This window comes from Pygocentrus nattereri, chromosome 25, assembly GCF_015220715.1.
Source record: "Pygocentrus nattereri isolate fPygNat1 chromosome 25, fPygNat1.pri, whole genome shotgun sequence".
NCBI lineage: Eukaryota > Metazoa > Chordata > Actinopteri > Characiformes > Serrasalmidae > Pygocentrus > Pygocentrus nattereri.
Genome location: NC_051235.1, coordinates 17,356,996 through 17,378,083, shown reverse-complemented (window position 1 = coordinate 17,378,083; position 21,088 = coordinate 17,356,996). Strand labels below are relative to the sequence as shown.

At 40.0% G+C, this 21,088-nt stretch overlaps 1 protein-coding gene across 1 annotated transcript in view; it reads left to right on the top strand.

Annotated features, from left to right (window-relative positions):
* Positions 1-15,384, top strand: part of rfx7a (regulatory factor X7a) — a 43,684-nt gene extending 28,300 nt beyond the window's left edge. Inside the window, exons 3-9 of the mRNA XM_017706205.2 lie at positions 3,155-3,240; positions 3,455-3,577; positions 5,525-5,641; positions 6,554-6,638; positions 6,989-7,196; positions 8,476-8,780; positions 9,021-15,384. Coding sequence (XP_017561694.2) covers positions 3,155-3,240; positions 3,455-3,577; positions 5,525-5,641; positions 6,554-6,638; positions 6,989-7,196; positions 8,476-8,780; positions 9,021-12,491 — 4,395 coding nt within the window. The 3' untranslated portion in view covers positions 12,492-15,384. The remainder of the gene's footprint in view (positions 1-3,154; positions 3,241-3,454; positions 3,578-5,524; positions 5,642-6,553; positions 6,639-6,988; positions 7,197-8,475; positions 8,781-9,020) is intronic.
* The last annotated feature ends 5,704 nt before the right edge of the window (positions 15,385-21,088 follow it).

The following is a 21,088-nucleotide window of genomic DNA, read 5'->3' as shown; positions in this document are numbered from 1 at the left end:
CCTCGTCTTGTTGCATGCTGTTAATAGGTGCGGCTTGTCTGTTATATTAATTTTAAATTTAAAGCTGAATTGGTCACAGTTAGGAAAAATTTACAGTTATAAAAATGCCCTAAATACGTCATCACATAAATATGGAATCTGCAACAGCAACCGCGCATACCACATCATAAGCCATCCTGATATTTTCACCCAAGATGACCATTGCCATGCTAAAAATTGTTAAACGTCATTATCTCATGAACCGCAAAACTAGAATGAATGAAAATGTACTCAGACCACGGTGGCATCTTATCAGTTAAGCCAGTACTAGACTAAGTACTAGATACTAGTGCTAGCATGCTAAATGACAAATTCTACACGTTTCACCTGTTGCTGTCTTTAATACTTGCAAATATTGAGGTTCAAATCTTACTTTCATCTTATTATTTGTTTCATCTTTCATCTTACTAATTTCTTCTTAGTGATATTTGGATTGAACTATGCATTAAAATCAGCACTGTTAAATTAACACCTAAATAGTTCAACACTACTTTGAACCATTAATGATCCCACTCTACAGAGTAGTACATACAGAGAGTAAAAACCATGCTCTTGTTAAACTTTCAGGGTTAAAATGTCAATGGTTTATGCACTAGTGTTGTTCATAATTAACATTTTGAGCCATTTAACGCTCCTGGTTTTGTTTGCACTCTGACACCAACATCATTAGTTCTCCCAGGAATGTTGATTGTCAATCCAGCTCAATTAGAGTGAATAAAATGTAACACTTTTTATACTGATGCTCTCACTGTGCATCCGGGGGGCGTCTGTAATCAAAATCTTACACATCTCAGTAATAAAACTCTGGCAATAAACTCAACAAGAAAGACGAACAAGTTCTTAGTGGGTTATATTACAAGCCCAGATGCATCAGCCATGGTCATACAGTTATGGAAAAAGTTTATTGGCTAGTGCTCTCCCAGTATAGAAAGGGTTTAGATGAAATTGCCCTGCACATACCAAGTAAACGATGGTGAGACTCTTCCAAAGATTCCATCGTTTCATCTTTCTGGAAGTGTTTAATATGGATTTGGAGACAAATGCAGTAGTAGCAGTGGTCAGAATTCTTAGCACCACATATAATCTGCTATGCATTTGTGATCTGTGTCTGAGATGCTGCACCACTGACTCTGGAGGCATTCAGTGTGTCTGTAGGCTTAAGAGTTTTTTAAGAATTTTTTTTGTTTTTGGTGGAGCATTAAAAAAAAAAAATGTTTAGGAATTCAAATATCAAATTGGACTGAAAAAAAAAACAATCCTTAATTTAAATAAAATAGATAGTAAAACAAGCCATATTTGAATTTGTGTGAAATGTTGGTGGAAATAGAAGTATTATTTCTGTTGTTGAAGTCTTCGAAATGTGCTAAATAGCATTTTTAATATTAAACGCAGCAAATGTATTTTAGGAGTATGATCATGCAAATGCAACCTACATAGCATTTTCCAGCATTCCCACACAGTTCTGGATTCCTCCGATACGATGCTTTGTTCTTAAGATTCAGTAATGGCAGATCTTTACTGTGTGTTTGTAGTTAATTTTGAGTGTCTGGTGTGTCTTGGTGTGCTGTATAGAATTGCCTACAGGGAGAGACTCTTGTCTGCTGCCTTTTACTCCAGCAGAATTTAAATCAGGCCTGCCCCGCCCTACCATCTTACACATTCTCTTTGAAGAAGAGCAGAGAGGAGACGCATGCAGAGTCTGATTTATTCATTTTACATCTCTATGGAAGTGTGGGTCTGTGTGGGTATGTAAAAAAGAACATACAAGTTTGTTCACCGTGTCTGCAGGCCAGGCTGGTGGCTGTGTTGTGAAGTGAAGGCACAGATGCATTTGGAGGATAGGTGTGTTTATGCATTTTTGTGCCAGTGATGGAAATTTGCTGACCTGATAGTATGACACTGACCCTGAAACCCCTTTGGCCTAGGGCTTGACTGTTACGATAAAGGCCAATACCAATTTTGGCCTTTGTTTTTTACAGCAGTCAGCCTGTACGCTCTGATGTAGTTGTCTTCATCACTGCACCTCCATTGATTCATCCATTGACTCTGTAGTGGTGCCACAGTGTTTTGCTGCAGTTCACAACCACAACCAGTCAGTTTCCAACCACATCATTTAGATAGACTTACCCAACCCTAAAGAAGGACTAATTATTGGTTATTGTTTTTTTTAATACAGGTACTTATCTTTGCATTCCTAACAGATAAATAACACAGACAATGAGCAAAAACTCTCTAAAGGGCCTCCAGAATTTAGTTTTGTCATAGCTGCTAGACACAAATCAGCAGAAAGATTTTTTTTCCAAAAATCAACAGCACTTGAAACTTTTTTTCAGAAATACCCATAGATTCCGATAACTTCACAAAATATATTTCTGAGAAAAGACCCCAGACTCTCACAAGAACATACTTAATTAGTCATGTTAATTTAATTCCTAGTTATTCTTGCAATTTTTTTGCCCAGGACCACATACTTCTTGTTCAATTTTGAACATGCATGTCAAATTGTGACCACAGTTAAGTGCTCAGTATTACTGCTGTGCTTTTAGGTTTGAGGTTTCGGAACCATAATTGGATATCCATCTTAGCCTCGACATCCAGACAGTGTGCTTAAGGTGTTAAAGTCAACCTGAAATCAAAACTGATCATGTTACTGAGTTTCACTCATAAAAATGTCACTGTACAGAAAGAAAATGTGTTACAAATTCTGATTCACTTTAAACCTTCAATTTAAACCTTTGAAAAGAAAAAGAATGAGACTCAAAGAATGTGCCTCAGATGTGTTTTGTCAATGACTGCTGCCAAGTTGTGGAGTAGATCAGAATCAAGGCGTTGTGTCAGAGGCATCATATGGTAAATGTGACGAAAGGAGTTTGCACTTTCATAATAAAAAAAAACTGCTAAAACATCAGAGGACTGGATGTACATTAATGTAGAGTCAGTAAAAGCAGAACTTCAGCCAGTAAGCTACAAACTGCAGTCAAATTACTACAGTTAGAAAATGTATACTTTCGCCATATACTGTCTAAGTTTTGGAGAAAAATGACTGTTAACATACTGTAGAAAAAACATTTAACATGTGGCCAACTCTCTTTTTTCTTTCTCTTTCCATATGCAGCAAGATGTGGAGAAGTTTACAGATATTGAAAAACTCTACCTCTACCTCAGGTTGCCTTCTGGGCCCAGCAGTGGCAATGAGAAAACGTGAGTGTTCTTAATGACACATGTTCTGTGATGACTGAAATCTGTTTAATATCATCTTGCTTAATGAAAAACACTGGGAACCATTTCCAGAGATGTGGTCATTATGTCATATTTGAACATTTGAATTCATTCAATATAGGCATAATGTAGTTGTGTGATGTTGGTGTTTTTTTACTTTTTACTATGCGTAGCTTTTTTTGCGTCTCTTCTTCAGTGAACAGAGCTGTGTGTCATCAAGTCGCACTCAGCAGATGCATGCATTCAGCTGGATCCGGAATCACCTGGAGGAGCACCCCGAGACCTCGCTCCCCAAGCAGGAGGTCTATGATGAGTACAAGTGAGTTTTTGAGCCACTGCTGCCATTTATTGTAATCTGTAAACCGTGCAACCTCTTTCATGGTACAAGACTCACTCAGATCTACAGTGCATCCATGTCACCTTTCCCAGCCTTCTCTCAATTTTTGAGACATTCACAGATTATCATCAAAACTTTGAAAGTTTGTGCAAACGTGGCAGTTGCTGCACTAATAATCAAGCTAACACAATAAATAAATACATTACTATGCCAAAGACTATGCAGATCACCCGTTATTTCATTAATTCCCCAAAACCTTTTCAGCTTCAGGGAAAAAGTAGAAAACTTATTTCACAGATTATTGTACAGAAACCCCAACAACTAATCATAATTGCATTTTATTTCCATATTCAGTATTTGGGTGCACTTTTTGGCTTTATTATAGCTTCTGTTCTTTTCAGGACACTGGCTATCAGTTTTTCAGAGAAATCTGCAAGGATATTTTTGTTTTAGAAGTTGGTTGTATTTTATGTTTTTTGCGTTCCAAGTATCCCAGGTGATGTTGAGATGTGCGCTCTGGGATTGTCAGTCTGTTGTTCTGAGAATACAAGCAGCTTGCGTTCAATGTCTGATTTATTTTAATAGTAGTTAAAATATTAATAAAGTGTAAAAGCATTAAATAAAGTATTAAAGCATTATTTTTAGCAGCAGATCCCTGTAACAGAACTCTTTTAGTGAGCCCCTTTTCACACATGCACTTGTAAACATTCCAGCAGTTTCTTGGAATGGGTTTATGTGTGAAAAGAGCCAGGGACAAAATGCAGGAAAAGTTGATACAGTATTTTGCCAGGATGCAACTTAATAAGTTTCATAGCAGCCTCAAGCATAAAGTTGGAATAGCTGAAATTCTGCCTTTCTCCTGTTTATTGTTCAGTCTTGTTATAATGTCCCAATAACATTAAAGGCAATTGGGATTTTCCAGATATGTATGAACAGACTGGAGCCGGCAACATTACGGTAATAGACTGCAAGTCCAAAAGGTGGAATTTGCTTGCATTATTGGAAAAGTTAATCCAGTGATGTTCCAGGCTTTATATCTGACAGGAGCTAGTCTTGGAACTGTGGGTAAAAAAAGTTTGTGCTCCATATATGTAATTCTAGAAGAGATCATCTGAGACAGTCATCACAAATACTGTTACAGTTACATAATGAGACATGCTGCCTTCCTGTTCCCTCAGGGATCCCCTGTGATCTCTGGGAAACATCAGCCAATATACTGTTTAATAAATATCATATGAAACAGCTGCCAAATGTAACAAAACATATTTCTTTATTGCTTTTTTGCAACTGTGGCATGAATTGTTGAGGAATTACTCAAAAAAGTCATTTCAAATTACTCATTACTTGTCTCAAATTGTAATGTGGCTACTTTACTTATTACCTCCTAGAAAAAGTAATCACACTATAAAAGCCCAAACACATCTTTACCACCTAGAAAGTAGAAGGAAAAACACAGTAGTCATTTCCAGTACTTTTTTATTTAGTAGAAAATCACCGAAAACAATAAGTATCCCTGCCTTTACTTTGAACACACAGTCAGTTATTCTTTATTAATATGTTGCAGAGCTGATGCTGTTTCAAAACTGAGAAACGTCATGATGACAAGACTTTAAACTGTAGTGAATTATCCTAATTTGTGACAGGATAATCACACTACTGTAACATGTTGTTTTGTACCATATTAACCCCAACACATGTGATGTGTATGTGAAAAAAAGAAGTACAGAGAAGTACAGGACAGCATGTGATCAGAGACCTATAAGTCTTAGAGGAATCTGAAAAAAGTGGACTTTTATATTGTCAAACAAAAAGAAATTGTCACCATATAGCAACACTAAAGGGAATAAAATGTATTTTTTATATGTTATTTTATATTTATTAACTGTTATTCATGTAGTTCTTAAATCACTGTGGTTTTATGTTTCTCAGGAGCTACTGTGATAACCTGGGCTACCACGCTCTCAGCGCTGCCGACTTCGGAAAGATCATGAAGAATGTTTTTCCTAACATGAAGGCACGCCGGCTTGGCATGAGAGGCAAATCCAAATATCCTTCTCTGGAACTGTTTGCTAAGATCTGCCCCCACTTTTGAACTCTCAAACATCTGTTGTTGTAGTTCATGCGTCCCCTAAATATAGATCAGAAAATTACATCAAATAAAGCAACAGGTTGCTTCAATGGCACAGGGGGCACTTAGCGGTAGCAGCAGTCTGCCTGACCTTCAAGAAATAGTGTCCATAGCATGCTCTCTTTCACACAATCCTAGCCACGCAGGGGATACTCGTGCACCTTTCTTTTTAGGATCCCAATGCTGTTTACCCCAAAAAAGCCTGGTTGCTGGCCTTATTATGCATTGCCAACCAAGTTTTTCTCTCCAGGCCTAATCATGACTGAGTGTTTTGTAACAACGATGAGGTGATAATTATTTTAGTTGGAACACGGGTAAAAAAACAGGGTTACAAGTGCATCTGTGAGTACACATTTTATTTATATTTCCTTGGTGGTGCCATTCCGAAATAACACTTGTTTGTTGACAACGGTTGCCATCGTAACGGAAATCTAATACAACTGCCCCTCAAACTCCTCTCAACCCCATTTAAGAAAGCAACCCCATCCTCATACCGAAGGTGGACATTCTGAACTTTGCCATATGTAAAGAGCTTACATAGACTTTCTCAAAGTTCCATTCAAACAGTTAATCACAACTTAGTTCCCATCTCTTTACTTCTGTCCTTGCAGTCCTAGTCATATGTGGGCATAGTTAGAGTTCTTGTCCCTTTGGATATGGAGGTGTAAAGTGGCAGAGCTCAGTGTTAGTATCCAAGAACATGAACTGGCAGATATGTCATTTAATTTAGAAAATGTATTAATGTTTTCACATTCTCACCAGTAATGAGCAAACAAATACAGGCCACCCAGTGGACTGCATATCTAACTTGTTCCTTAACACCTACTCACATATTGCTATAGTGGCCTAAGAAAGAAGGCTTTCATTCATATGCCCTCACTTCCAAACCTGGATTTACACAAAACTGGAGATGGGGTAAGCTTGCATCTTTTTCTTGTTCTCCACTCAACCTTTTTTCAACTACAGAGTATTTAAAAATGTGAAATTTACAATGATAGCAGTTTTCTCTGGCAGCTAACATTGGAGATTAGCAGGCAGTAGAGCATGTAGGCGCATGTAAATGTTATATGAAAAATGCTGAACTGAAAAAAGGATGTGAAATGCAAATCTGATTGAAATATCTACCATCAAAAGATTCATTGGTTAATTCATGAGATAGGAAGAGCATTTCTTCTAATCTTTCCAAGATCGGAAGACCGTTTTTTTTTTTTTCTTTCTCTCATTGCCATTTAATTCATCATGCTCTCCTTGTCCACATGTGATAGTGTGAGGTGTTTGAGCCCGCTGGGCAGAGCTGCGGTGGAGAGGACGAGGTCCGCTCTGCAGCTTGTGGCCTGGTGTGCGAGTGGGCTCAGAAAGTGCTGAGTCGACAGTTTGACAATGTGGAGGACCTGGCACGCTTCCTGCTCAACAGCCACTACATCGGCACCAAGTCTGTCGCTGCTCTCACCGTCATGACAGGGTCCCCTTCAGGTACAGCACATTCATCCCAGGCTGACGATTCCCTTTAGTCACTTGGACAGGCTAATGTCTCCCCCTGGTGGCCTGTATTCACACAGACATGTAATTTGGCTTTGTAAAATTTCACACTATATAGCTGATTAGAACAGTAAAGTGTTGATACACATTTTGTACTGAACAATTTCTGTGGTTTTTGAAATGACATCCAAATTGCAACAGTGATAACTAACTATAAATTAATAAACATAATAAGTAATGCAATTCTTATTACAAAGTAACTGCCTTATTCTTTTCTATGAGTTGCAATTAAGCAGATGCACAATTTTCTTGAAACTTAGCAAATCACAGCTACACAGGGCATGAGGAAAACAAAGTGGTTATCTAGCTGATAAACAATGCTGGTAAACATGTTAGCAGTTGTTTGGAAAGCTACAAATTTAAACAAATGTGCTGAATTTCTTTTGTTGAATTGGTCGAATGAATCTGATATAAATTGGACAAGACAGACTCCAAATCACCTTTTTAATAACTATTGACAGAATTATGGATTCATCAATCATGCATTTTTATGGCTGATTCTAATTTAACTTACAGAAAAAGTGGTAAATGACATTTGTTTTGTCCAGTTTTTATTTTAATTCTGAAGCTTACCTTAAATGTACTCAATAAAGTGTAACAAACTACTACATTTCCAGTGGTCACTATTAGCCAGTGTTACAATACAAATAACATCATCTGCTATTTCACTGGCCAAACTGGCAAAAGTAGTTGCTTATTTAAATAACGCAAATCAAATAAAGTGATATGTCAAAAGTATGAGGCAATTGGCTGTTTAACACAAACATTTTGATATAGGTGTAACAGCAACATTCAAATACAGCTCGAGTGCACTTACTTCACTCACATTATTAACATCAGAAAATTGTAACAAAGATCTTCGAAAGCCAAAATAATAACATGGTCATTTGCTGCTCACATGTTAGGAGCAAAAATCTGATTCCTGTCTTGGCCAATTCCAAAAATGAATCGCTAGAAGAAATTTATTAGAATAGTGTTCACTTCATACTGCCTGCTAAGCACTAGCTTAATTGCTTTCTACAGTGTTATTTGAGGGATGGACTGTTATGGTAACCAAACGACCTTTTATATTATGTGTTTGTATGCTATATGCATACTAAGATCTGTCTGTTGATTAATACCATAACCAATGGTTACACTATAACTGTAGTCCTTGTGACATTTAACCAATAATATCTGTATATTTTGGGGTTATTTCTCTTGATTACTATAGGGACTAAGATGTCTGTGCAGTCATCTGCATTTGTGCCCACGGCCGATGCCCACTCATTCCAGCCTCAGGTGAAAACGCTAGCATCCCCCTCTATTGACGCCAAGCAGCAGCTCCAGAGGAAGATTCAAAAGAAGCAGCAGGAACAGAAACTTCACTCCCCACTTCCTGCTGAGGCCCAGGCCCGGAGGGTAGATGGGGGCACTACTCCTGGTGCAGGCTCAGTAATCCCATGTGGAAGTCCCGCTCTGCTTTCACCACAGCCTACAATCGGCATTGTGGTAGCTGCAGTCCCTAGCCCTATTACGGTAAAGACTAATTCAACAGAAGTCATGGAATTGCCATTGTGAAAAGAAATTTTAGTTTATGTTTGTAAAAATTACACCAAGCAGAGTATACTGGAGCTAGTTCTACTTTGACAGATCTTTATGCATGCATTTAAAAAACATGAGCATGTTCAGTGCATTGATCATAGTCTGAAAATGGACTTATGCATATCCATGTTGTTTCTCTTATCAGTTTTATGTTTGCTCTGTTTTGTTCTGCAGGTCCAGAGAAGCAGGCAGTTGATGTCTCCTAGCCCTGTTCCCATTGCAACACCAGACAACAAAGTTCTCCCCGTCAGTTTTCAGGTTGTCACTCAAGCAGTGCAGCCTGTGAAGCAATGTCCCAGGACCCCTCAGAATGTCCCTGCAAGTCCAGTGGGTGATCGCTCTGCCCGCCATCGCTATGCCCAAATCTTGCCCAAACCGGCTACAACTAGTGCGATCACCCTGCGCACACCTCCTGCACTCCTTATCACCAACAGTCCTATCAAAACTGTTATGCCAACATCCCAGGTCAGCTCTGTCAATGTTGTCAAGATGACAACCATATCTTTGGCTCCAAGCAAGACCAACGCTGCAGCCACCTCAACAATCAGCAGCACACCTAGGCCTGCTTCTGCTGGAGTTGCTAGCCTTAGTGATGACCTCCAGCCTGTTACGCGTGTGCGTAGTGGCTCCATTGCAGCAATGCCATCTGCCCTGGCAAGACGAACAACTTCCACAACACCCGTCATCGACATGAAGTTAGACTCTGATATTGTACTTGGAGGTGGGCAAGTCCAGCATGAGACTGGCAGGCTGGCAACTTCTCAGGAAGCTGGTGTAGGCATACAGAGGGGTGAAGAGGCACCCAAACCGAGGGCAGCTAGTGTGCCTACACCTCTTGGTAAGATATCTGCAGGACTGGACATGCAAACAGGGACCAAATGTAATGGGAGGATGCTCCCTAATGAAAGCAATGTGGCTGCTGGCAGCAATAATAATTCTAAAGAAAGAAGTTTGTATCAGAGTGTAACCAATCAGACCGTGAGCAGTGCCGCAACCGGTAGTGGTGCATTTGTGACATCACCAAAGGATGCAGAGTTGGCATCCAGAAGCCCCCGCAAAAGACAAGGCTTATGCCCAGATTCATGTTTAACACCTGTCAAAAAAGTCTTTTTGACAGATGTAGGAACTGAAGGTACAAAATCAGGCATGGGGGCCACAATGAAGAATATTCCCAGGTCAGATGCTCCCAACCGACCAGAGAGTGCACCTGCCTCAGCTGCTTCGAAAGTTATGATGAAGCTTAACTCCAATGTTCCAACCCGCATCCTTGGGCTTTGTGACTCTCCAGTTGGGAATACTGGCTTCCAGACTGTCAGCAGGTCAAGAAGCGTTTCCCAGGGACACTGGGAAGGATCCTCATCTGGTGTAAAAAATCTTGCCTCTGGTACCACAGCTGCAACTGCCCTTTGCCAGGATTCTCATATCCGGAATACCAGCTTCCAGACCTTTGGCAGGCCGCGAAGTGTTTCTCAAGGGCGGTGGGAAGGGTTTTCATCCAGTATTGACAGCAAGCCTGTAGTCACTCACTCTGCTAGCGCCACAGGTCAGACCTTGCTGCAGCAGCATGCAACCAAAAATCCGCAAGCCATGCAGGTAGGTCCAGAACAAACTGACTCTGCATGTGAACTCAAGAGTGTGTTCTGGGATAATGGACAGCAAGATGGCACCCAGCAACAAGTGTACTCTCAGCAGGGGACAGCAGAAAACAAGCAAATATCCACCCCTCTTCAAGTGACAGCTCAACCCTCTGGCCCAAGCCAAATGGTACAGATGACCACTGATATGGCAGAATATGTGACATCCCAGCCAAACATGGGCTATTTTCCCTTTAATGATGATGACATGACTCAGGACAGTATTGTAGAGGAGTTGGTTCAAATGGAGGAACAGATGAAAATGAACAGTAGTGTGCAAGACTTTGGTGGCTGTGTGGACATGGCACTACAAGGTCAACAGACAACCTTACAGAACAACATGATGTCCAATCACCAGCCCAGCATGTCTTATTACAGCTCAGCTCACAGCAACAGCACACCTATCCACACACCCACACCAACACCAACCCCCACCACAGAGATGATAGGAGGGGGTCAGGGATTGACTCGAGAGAGCCCCTGCTCACGCTTGGCTCCCACCACCCCTGTGGACAGTGCACTTGGAAGCAGCTGCCAAACCCCTATTAGTACACCCCATTCTAACTGCAGTAGTAGTGTCCCACCCAGCCCTGTTGAGTGTAGGAACCCCTTTGCTTTCACCCCTATCAACTCAAGTGTCACAAGTTACCACGATGGCAGCATTGTCTCTTCCAGTCCAGTCAAGCCCATGCAGAGGCCAATGGCCACCCACCCAGATAAATCTAAACTGGAGTGGATAAATAATGGCTACAATAGTGGAAGTGGCAACTCCAGTAACGGAATCAACATTCTGCCCAGCTATCAGGACCTGGTGGATGATCAGTTCAGGAAGCCTCATGCCTTTGCCATCCCTGGCCAGACTTATCAGTCACAGATCAGGCACCACGATACGCACATAAGCCGTTTGACACCCATTTCCCCAGTCCAGCAACAGGTGGCAAGCATGGCCAATCTCAATAAACAGGAGGGATTTGCTGTACCAGCTCCTCTTGATAACAAAGCCAGCACATCTTCCTCTGGGTCTGGGACGTTCCGCTGCCGCAGTGTCAGTCCAGCAGTCAGGCAGCGCAACCTGAGTGGGACCCCAAACCCTAACGTCCCCCGTTCTGTGGTCTCCCCTTTCAATTCACCAGTGACCCCTGAAGTGCTGAATATCTTTGCTAACAGTCAAGTGGACACTAGCATTAGCAGCATAGCACAGAGGAGTCAGTCTGTGCCATTGAATGTGATGATGCAAACCGAAGTTCTGCCCATGCAGCCTGGAGGGCAGTCAAGCAACACCAAAAAGATCACTAATGTCCTACTCAGCAAGATGGATGGCGATGGAGACAGTTCGGTACGTGGACTTGGTATGAACAACATGCCATCCTACACTGCTCGCATGAACCTCACACAGATCCTGGAAACAACTGCCGTTCCCAGCTTCCCCAGCAGTGCCAACCACCAGGCTCAAATTTCATCTGGCCCGTCAGCCTACAAGTTTCAGAAGCCGGCTTACCTCATGAAGAACACCAGAGGGGAGCAGATGAGCTTCTCATCAGGGGATGGCCAAGCACAATTGGTCTCAGGAGAGAAGCGGCCGCAGCAGCTTTCTGATGAAGAGCAGCCGAATCAGGCCTTGCAGGTTCCTCTGCAGCAGAACCTCCAGCAACATCAGCACCAGCAGCATCTGCATTTCGACAGCACTGTTAAGGACCTGTTAGAGGAAAACAGCCTGAATGCTAGCTCACAGCTGTCAGGCCAGGCTCCAGATCTGAGTACTGGGGGTTCTGAGTTCCCTGGCGATATGCGACTGACCTCTGAGCTTTCTAGTAGCATCAATGACCTGAACACTTTGGACACAAACCTTCTGTTTAACCCCAGTCAGCAGCAGGGGCAGTATGAAGAATCAACACTGGAGGAACTGAAGAATGACCCACTTTTTCAGCAGATCTGCAGCGAGACTGTGAGTTCTGCTGGCTTTGACTGGTTAGAGAGCAAGGACCAGACAACAGTTGAAATGTTGGGTTAATTTGTAGTTTTGTATCATTTTGATATTTGAATACTTGACTGGATGTTTTTGGTTATCTACATGTTTTTCAGGATCCTGTCTTTGTATGTGTTAACACTTTTGTGTTGTATAGCACGTTGTATCAAGTTTCTGGACTTGGCTCCAGACAGTTGTGCCAGGCTGAACAGAAATTATCAGTTTCTTCTATAATGCTGTTTTTTTTGTAATTGTAGTGTACACCTTTGCCCCAGATTATGGTGCTGCCATAGTAATTTTCTACCCATGCACAAGACGGCACTGATATAGAATTTAAAACAAACCACGGTTTTGGTGTCTCACATAAAGGAATCTGTACTGGTGCCATGACTGAGAGTCAGTAATAACTGTAACGGTCCTGTTTTTATTTTCATTTTATGCCAAAAGAAGTTGCAGGCAGGAAAAATATATGCACATCTTATAGGCAAAGGGATGAAATTTTGTAATTTAAATTCATTTCTAAATCCTGCTTCTTTTGTAAACAAACTTGTTTTGGGACTAGTTGAGAGGTACTCTGCTTCATTTAGTCGCCCTTTCGAACAGATTTTAAATAGGTGCTTCCAGGTGTCGAGAAATACAACATAAATGATTAGTAGTTTTTTCAGAATCTTTGTTGTCTAGACTGTAGACATCAGATATATAATGGAAGGAAATATCATTTCTCCTGTCACGGGTTTTCCAGTATGTCAATTTCATGGCATTCATATGAATTCAAAATTACGACAACTGGTACTGCAGCTGTTAAAACTGAGATCTGATTCACACTGAATTGTTCGTAATCTAAAATTTGGCTTGCTCCTCTTTGTAAACTAATTGTTGTTTATAGGAATTAATATGCATTACTTAAGGTGATTAGGACTTTTGTTTACTAGAGTTTTGTGTGGCATTAAACCTCCCTAAGTTGCATCTCAGGGTTCCCCATGCTCTAGATTTGAGGCATTGATTGAAATGAATGCTCTTGTAGAATAATTTTAATACAATCATCAAAATGATCTAATATTTGCACTACCTGCCATGTTTTATATATTGAAACCTTGTATATTGGAAATCTTTTAGGTGATCCAGGCTGTCTTGTTTATGAAGACACAAAGGACGTCACTGTTTAAGACATTATGCAAACGAGAAAGGCGCGGTCTTAAAGGAGAATTCTTCCGATTTCTCAAAAATTTCAATTCAGCTGGTGAAATGTAAATACAGTAATTCAGTGTTTTGTTGTCAAATGGTAACTTTAAAGAAGCTTAATGAGTCAGATTTATTTACAGTGGTGCTGATATATATACATAGGAAATATAGCCATTTATTAGTTGTTCAAAGTGACCAGTGAACCGACACCTACAGTTTTTATATCTAATGTTGATAATGGTAAAATTGTGGTAAAACAAAAAAAATCTGTTTTATTTGGGGACTAATTTGCCTTACAATGCCCTCCATGCACCAAAAATGGATTTATAACATATGTTGGCATGAGGTTGGCAGACCTTATCTGAAAACTAATGTCATCAGGAAGCATAATTTTAATCTATTCATTTCAATCACCACTGCTGTGAACAATTCAGACTCGGTTAAAGCAGAAATTTTGAAAAATTGATGGAATTCCTGTTTAAAGCCCCAACCAAGAACTGCTGAACTGGCCCCACAGTTGCTCCAGGATTAGTGATAATCCTACATTGACAAAAAAGGAATTTATTTGACTCAAATGTGTACAAAAATATAATATTACATGAATACAGTTTGTGCCAAAAGACAGTACGCTTAACGCCACAATGATGTTGAGGTATTACGTTTCATTCATGTGTGAATAATGTACACATTTGAATGTAAATTCAGTGCACTGTTGTTTTTTGGTTATTTTGTTTCAGGGTGACAGAATATGGTTTTCCGAATATGCATTGTGATTTTTCAAAAACCTTTGTCTTGCAGTCAGGTATAGAGATTCTAATCGAGGCTTTAACGTGTTGGGTTTGGCAACGTTACACTAACAAAATACAGAGCACCTTGACTTTCCCCCTTAGAAACGCAAACGCTGAAGTGGATCTCTGAAAAAGAGAGAAAAACGGTGTCATTAGATTATATTCAGGATCCACTTTGTCTTTTAAAGTCTTTCAATTGTTTGTATCTATGCATTTGTGAGCTCATGAGATAGCTGATTTGCCACTTTTTCAATTCAGTGGCTGCAGCTTTTTGTAAGTTGATGCTTAAAGCTTGCATGTTTAAGTAAACATCTACCATCTGATGCTTTTCGGCTTTTTTGCTGATGCTGTTTGTAATTGTTTTCTATAAATGCAGTTATCATCTTGGAAATAGAGGATGTTAGTGGTTTGATTCCACATAACGTATGCCTTTGTACCAAATGCAAGAAGGGTTTTTAAACTTTGTTAAAGCAAAATTTATATGACTGTTGAGCTTTTTGAATAGATTTCTTTCCCCATTCAGGTACTCTGCACTGTTATATATGAAAGTGTGTTAATGTTTTTAAATATGGATGCCATCACTCCACCATTACTCCATCACTCAAGCTGAAAGCTTTCGAATCTGGAAAACAGTAAATCTCTTTTTGAATCTGATTAGACTTTTTTATAAGATTGCGCAGTATGGGTCAAGTAATTTACTGGTAATACTTTGCTAATTTGTCTTGTGCCTGATGGTTTAAACACAGTCACAGCACTAAAACACTATGTCTGATTTGTGACCGACGTCTTTACAATCCATTTTAGCCTTACTGTACCTCGATACCAAAGACAAGCTGTGGAATTTGTGATTTAAAAAAAAGGAAACCCTTTTTGCAGCGTAATTCTACATTTGAAAAAAAAAAGAGGCATTGAAATGACACTTTGAAACAAGCATTCTTTTTTCTCGGGGGAGGGTTTTTTAGTGGACAGTCAAGTGTAATTTATAACCATGAGCAAACTGTCCTGTAGCACTGGAACCTTTTACTCGAAGAACACGTTGTTTTTTGTTTTTTTTAAATGCCACTACTGGTATGGTTTGCAAAACGTATGTAGCAAGGTTTTTTTTTAGAAAACTGTTGAAAGTAAGTCGTTTTGAAGTCGTTTGTAAATATTAAACCTTCATTTGAAGAAACCAAGGCACTGTTGTTTATTATTATTATTATTATTATTATTATTGTTGTAATCATCATTGTTACTAAACTGGTAGTCATAGTAAAAATGTAAAGCCTGATAACATGGTCATTTGCTCCCTACACTCTTAAAAAGATGGTTCTTCAAGGGTTCTTTAGTAAAGACAAAAGTTCTATATAGAACCATGAACAACCAAAGACCCCTTGCATGCCTAAATGGTTCTTTGCATGGTAAAATGGTTCTTTAGATGGATGTTGTGTATATATATATATATATGTTCTGCATAGAACCTCTTTAAAAGTGTTCTATAAACCACCAAAAATGGTTCTTCTGTTGTTACAGGCTAAACATGGTGAAAATAGCTTTTTGGTGCTAGAACAGTTTTCCAAAAAGTTATATAGAACCATATACAACACGATGCAAAGCATGCAGTGTTCTTGGCTCTATAGATAATTGTTATGATGGTGAGAACCCTCCAAGAACCATCTTTTTTAAGAGTTAAGTTTAAGTTTACTTACGTTTATTTATCAGAAACCAGCAACCTGTCTGAAAAAAATGGTCCTCTTGTACAGATAGATAATCCTGTTCTTTTTGTTTGTTTGTTTGTTTGGTTTTTATTTTTTCGCTGGTGCTCTATCTTTTCAGTAGAGCTTGCTTGTGTGAAAACATGGCATGGATTATTAAAGATGTGTTGTGATATTCAAACTATCAAGTTGTGTATCTTTCTATGGTGGGTAGGAACTTCAGAAATTTGGCAGCTTCAATTTGTCTAAGCTTTACAAAAAAAATTATGAAATGGTCAGAAAAAACAATGAAACCTCATGAATTTTTAATACACGGTCGATAAAAACATTGGAATCAATTCTGTCTGCCAGGAAGATATAGTGACTCATTATTTCTCTTGCATTATTTGATGTTTACTATCTCAGCAGTTCACTTTTTCTGTATGGTCAGTTTTTGAGATGTCTTGTTCAGTTTGTTGATGTTTTACTTTCTTTAGCTGTATGTAAAGAGACATTTCTTTTATAATTATTTTTGTTCATATTTTACTTGAAGCAAGCACTGATCGTTTGATTTACAATGAGATAGAGGCCAGAATTTCAGCTGCCACTCTCTGGTAGAGCTGAATTTTTGATGTATGACCCTTTTCCCCTTGTGGTGTTATATCTTGTACAGCAGACTGTATGGTACTTTGATAAAGTTGCTATGACATTTCAGAAGGGGTTACTCTTCCTTTTTTATTGAAAATGCTCGCTGAGATTTTTTTTTTCATGACCTAAAATAAACTTTTTGTAAAGTACCCTAGCACTTTGTACAGTCATTTGTGCTGCTTTAATGTAAAATATAAAACAAAGGACCAAAAAGAATTTTCAGTGTATTGATGTCATAAGCTGTTAATAGAAGTGTGAGATAAAATACCACTGTTACGGTCCATCTTTATCATATCACGGCTTCATCATCTCACACCAGTGTAGCCGAATATACTTAAGATCACTGCACGTTGGACATGCTGCATCCGAAAATTCACAACCATTGTTTTTAATGAACGTACACACACTTGGCGACTTAAAGCATCGCACATTTTCTCCGTAGTGTGCCAGCATTTTACTATTACTACGTTAAATTGAAACCAAAACAAGACCACAAAGGTCAATATCACTTGAAATTGGCCAAATGAAAGGCCACAAATCCAGTATTTTGGATGAAAAGAAGAATGAAAGAAGTGATTTAGTTTTTACTTGAAGTAGGCTGGGTTTGTACAACCTCTTGACACCACAGCTTACTTGTCAAGTCAGGTCAAGGAGTCAGGTAACTTTAATAAACTTATTCAGCCTCCCTCTCCTACCCCTCCCTGCACTGTTGACCAGTGTAAGCCTTTCATAGATTCTTCATAGACAAAATTAGTAAAATAAACCAACAGTTCCACTCAACATCCATCTGTTATAACACACCTCTGCTACTGCCCTCACCTGGTTTAGATCCTATAAACTTCACTTTGCTGCCCTTGGTAAGCATAACTCTGCTATCAATGCCATTACACAAGGTGCCCCCCAGGGATGAGTCATTGGCCCTCTACTCTTCTTCGTCTATATTTTACCCCTCGGTCAGATCATCTGCCGTCATGGTCTTCATTTTCATATTATACTGATAATATACAGAATTACGTCCACACCAACACCACTATTAACCCAATATCTTGTATTGGCCCCCAAATTATGGAACATATTAACCCAATCTCTCAATGACCGTCCCTCACTTTCCTCTTTTAAAGCTCAGCTTAATGACCTCTTTTCACAGCACTTTCACTGTTCTGCTTGCTTTTTTGTTTGTTTTTTGTCCTGTATCTGTAAAGCAACATTGGGTTTGGGAGAGGCACTATATTAATAAATCATTAGTATTAGTATTATAACTTAAAATTCTAAGGTAACTGATTACATTGCTTTTCTTGAATTCACTCAACTTAAACTTAGTTCAGTCAAAATTTCCCCTAACTCTTATTTCTAGTTTTAGAGAGAAACTAGAGTTCATTAGTTGTTCACTGAGGAGCTAGCAGTAACATTACATGCCATCTATTGAGATCATTATCTAGAATTATGAACCATTTTTTACGATATTACTGCAGATGAGCTTCTATGTGAATTTGCTGTCCCCCAGCTGAGACCAGAGGATCCTCCATGGTGGGAGCTGTCAGAATGAAACGCCTTATAAGCAACAGCTGCAATGGAGACGTCATGGTAGAACATCACAGAGGAACCAACAGAACATTGTGGTGGCAGCTCTGAATTTCAGAAGAAAAAAAAGAAGCATCTGGTCTGACCATTTGTGCCAACATATCCAGCCACAGTGAGCTGGGCAGATTTGACAGGGAAAACCAACAGCAAAATCAAGGCATATCTGACCCAAACAAAGATTTCTGGGCTGAGCCACCACTCCCCAAGAGTCCATGCCTTGTTAGTGAGTTTGCCACATTGTTGTTCTGGCCAGGTAGATAAGTGGCTTGCAGAGAGGCAAAGCATGGCAGCTTCACTGCCAGCAAGAACTATGTGTGGCAAAAGGAGTCCCTAAGTTACTGAGGTAATATACAGTATCTCACAAAAGTGAGTACACCCTTCACATTTCTGCAAATGTTTTATTATATCTTTTCATGGAACAACACTACAGAAATAAAACTTGGATATAACTTAAAGTAGTCAGTGTACAGCTTGTATAGCTATATAGATTTCCGGTCCTCTGAAAATAACACACAGTCATTAATGTCTAAACAGTAAATAAATAACACCTCATAGTGAACATGTCCAAACTGTGCTCATGTCAATATTTTGTGTGACCATCATTGTTATCTAGCACTACCTTAACTCTCTTGGGCATGGAATTCACCAGAGCTGCACAGGTTGCTACTGGAATCCTCTTCCACTCCTTTATGATGACATCACGGAGCCAGTGCATGTTGGACACCTTGCGCTCCTCCTCCTTCCGCTTGAGGATGCCCCACACCTCAGTTGGGTTTAGGTCTGGAGATGTACTTGGCCAGTCCATCACGTTTACCTTCAGCAAGGCAGTTGTAATCTTGGAGGTGTGTTTAGGGTCATTATTGTGTTGGAAAAATGCCATGCGCTGCAGTTTCCAAAGGGAGGGGATTATGCTCTGCTTCAGAATGACACAGTACATGGTGGAATTCATGTTTCCCTCAATTAACTGCAGCTCCCCAGTCCCAGCAGCACTCATGTAGCTCCAGACTATGATGCTACCACCTACTATGCGACTATGGTACTCCTCACCAGGGCACCACCAGACATGCTGGATATCATCTGAGCCAAACAAGTTTATCTTGGTCTCATCAGACCACAGGACATGGTTCTAGTAATCCATGTTCTTGGACTGCTTGTCTTCAGCAAACTGTTTCTGGGCTTTCTTGTGCATCAGCTTCAGAAGAGGCTTCCTTCTGGGATGACGGCCATGCTGGCAGAGCTGATGCATTGTGCGGCGTATGCTGACAGGACTCATTAGTCTATTTTGAAGCCAACCTCTGGTTATGATGCTGAACACGTGGACCCAGCTTCTTTGGTCAACCCTGGCGAGGCCTGTTTCGAGCGCAACCTGTCCTGGAAAAGTGCTGTATGACCTTGGCCACTGTGCTATAGCTCAGTTTCAGGGTGTTAGTAATCCTCTTATAGCCTAGGCCATCTTTGTGGAGAGCAACAATTCTGTTTCTCACATCCTCAGAGAGTTAGTTCTTTGCCATGAGGTGCCATGTTGAATATCCAGTGGCCAGTATGAGAGAACTGTACCCAAAACACCAAATTTAACAGCCCTGCTCCCCATTCACATCTAATCCCTTGTAACTCTAAAGAGTCACATGACACCAGGGAGGGACAATGACACAATTGGGCACAATTTGGACATGTTCACTGTGAGGTGTACTCACTTGTGCTGCCAGCTATTTTGACATTAATGGCTGTATTTTGAGTTATTACTTTACTGTACCCAAATTATCTCAATATATTGGCAGATATTTCAAGCATATTTCTTAAAATAAGTGAAATTAGCAGCCAATTTGGTCAGGTAATTTCAGTCAATACAATTACTTAAGAAAAAATGTCTAGAAAATAATAAAATATTCCTGTTATATTCTTACAACAAATCCAAATGGTGAAATGTTACATATAATTACTAGATTTAAGATGATTTCACTTGCCAAGGTATTTTCTTGCAGTCTAGACAGTTAAGACACTTCTTTAAAAATCCGTATCCAGGGGCCCGCATTCCTGTTTTTTGCCTGGGCCCCAGAATCACTAAACCTGTGCTCATCAGCTTTCTTATTAGCTCTGTCATCTAAAACCAGTTGGTGCTCATCCTGGAGATCTACTGCCCAACAAAGTTTAGCTCCAACCATATCCAAACACACCTGATCCAGGTAATGAAGGCTTTCAAAGGCATCAAAAAATTAGAGACAGTTATGTTGGATCTGAATCTATAGGGTGTTAGATCTCCTGGACCAAGACTGGGCACTCCATGCCTAAAAAAATTAACATGCAATACAGGACTATATTCTTTTGACCACTAGGGGCCCCTAGTGGGCACCTGAAGCCTTGAGAAATAAACCATTTTTCAAGACGTTTGATTGGAAAGCTTTCAGCTTCATTTCGCCATCACTACTTGCTGTGTATCAGGAAAATGTCTTGAAGTGTCATATAAAGTGTTTGAGCTTAAGTCAACAAAAGGTGAACAGTGTTTAACTGCATCTGGTTAATGTGTTCCGAGACCATCAGCCTAGGTCACTGCCCACTTTTTCCATGATGGAAGCAAACTACTTCCCAACCTGAGAGGGAAGCATCTGTTCTGACCACTTCCCAGCATAAGGGAACCGATGACAGGCTAGGTGGAAATGCCTCTGTCCCCAGGACAATAGGGCACCATCCACTGATGTTTAATCCTCCCTGCAGGGGGACCTCATCTGTAGTCCTGAGGATCCACTGCCCTGCAACAGTTTCAAGACCACTT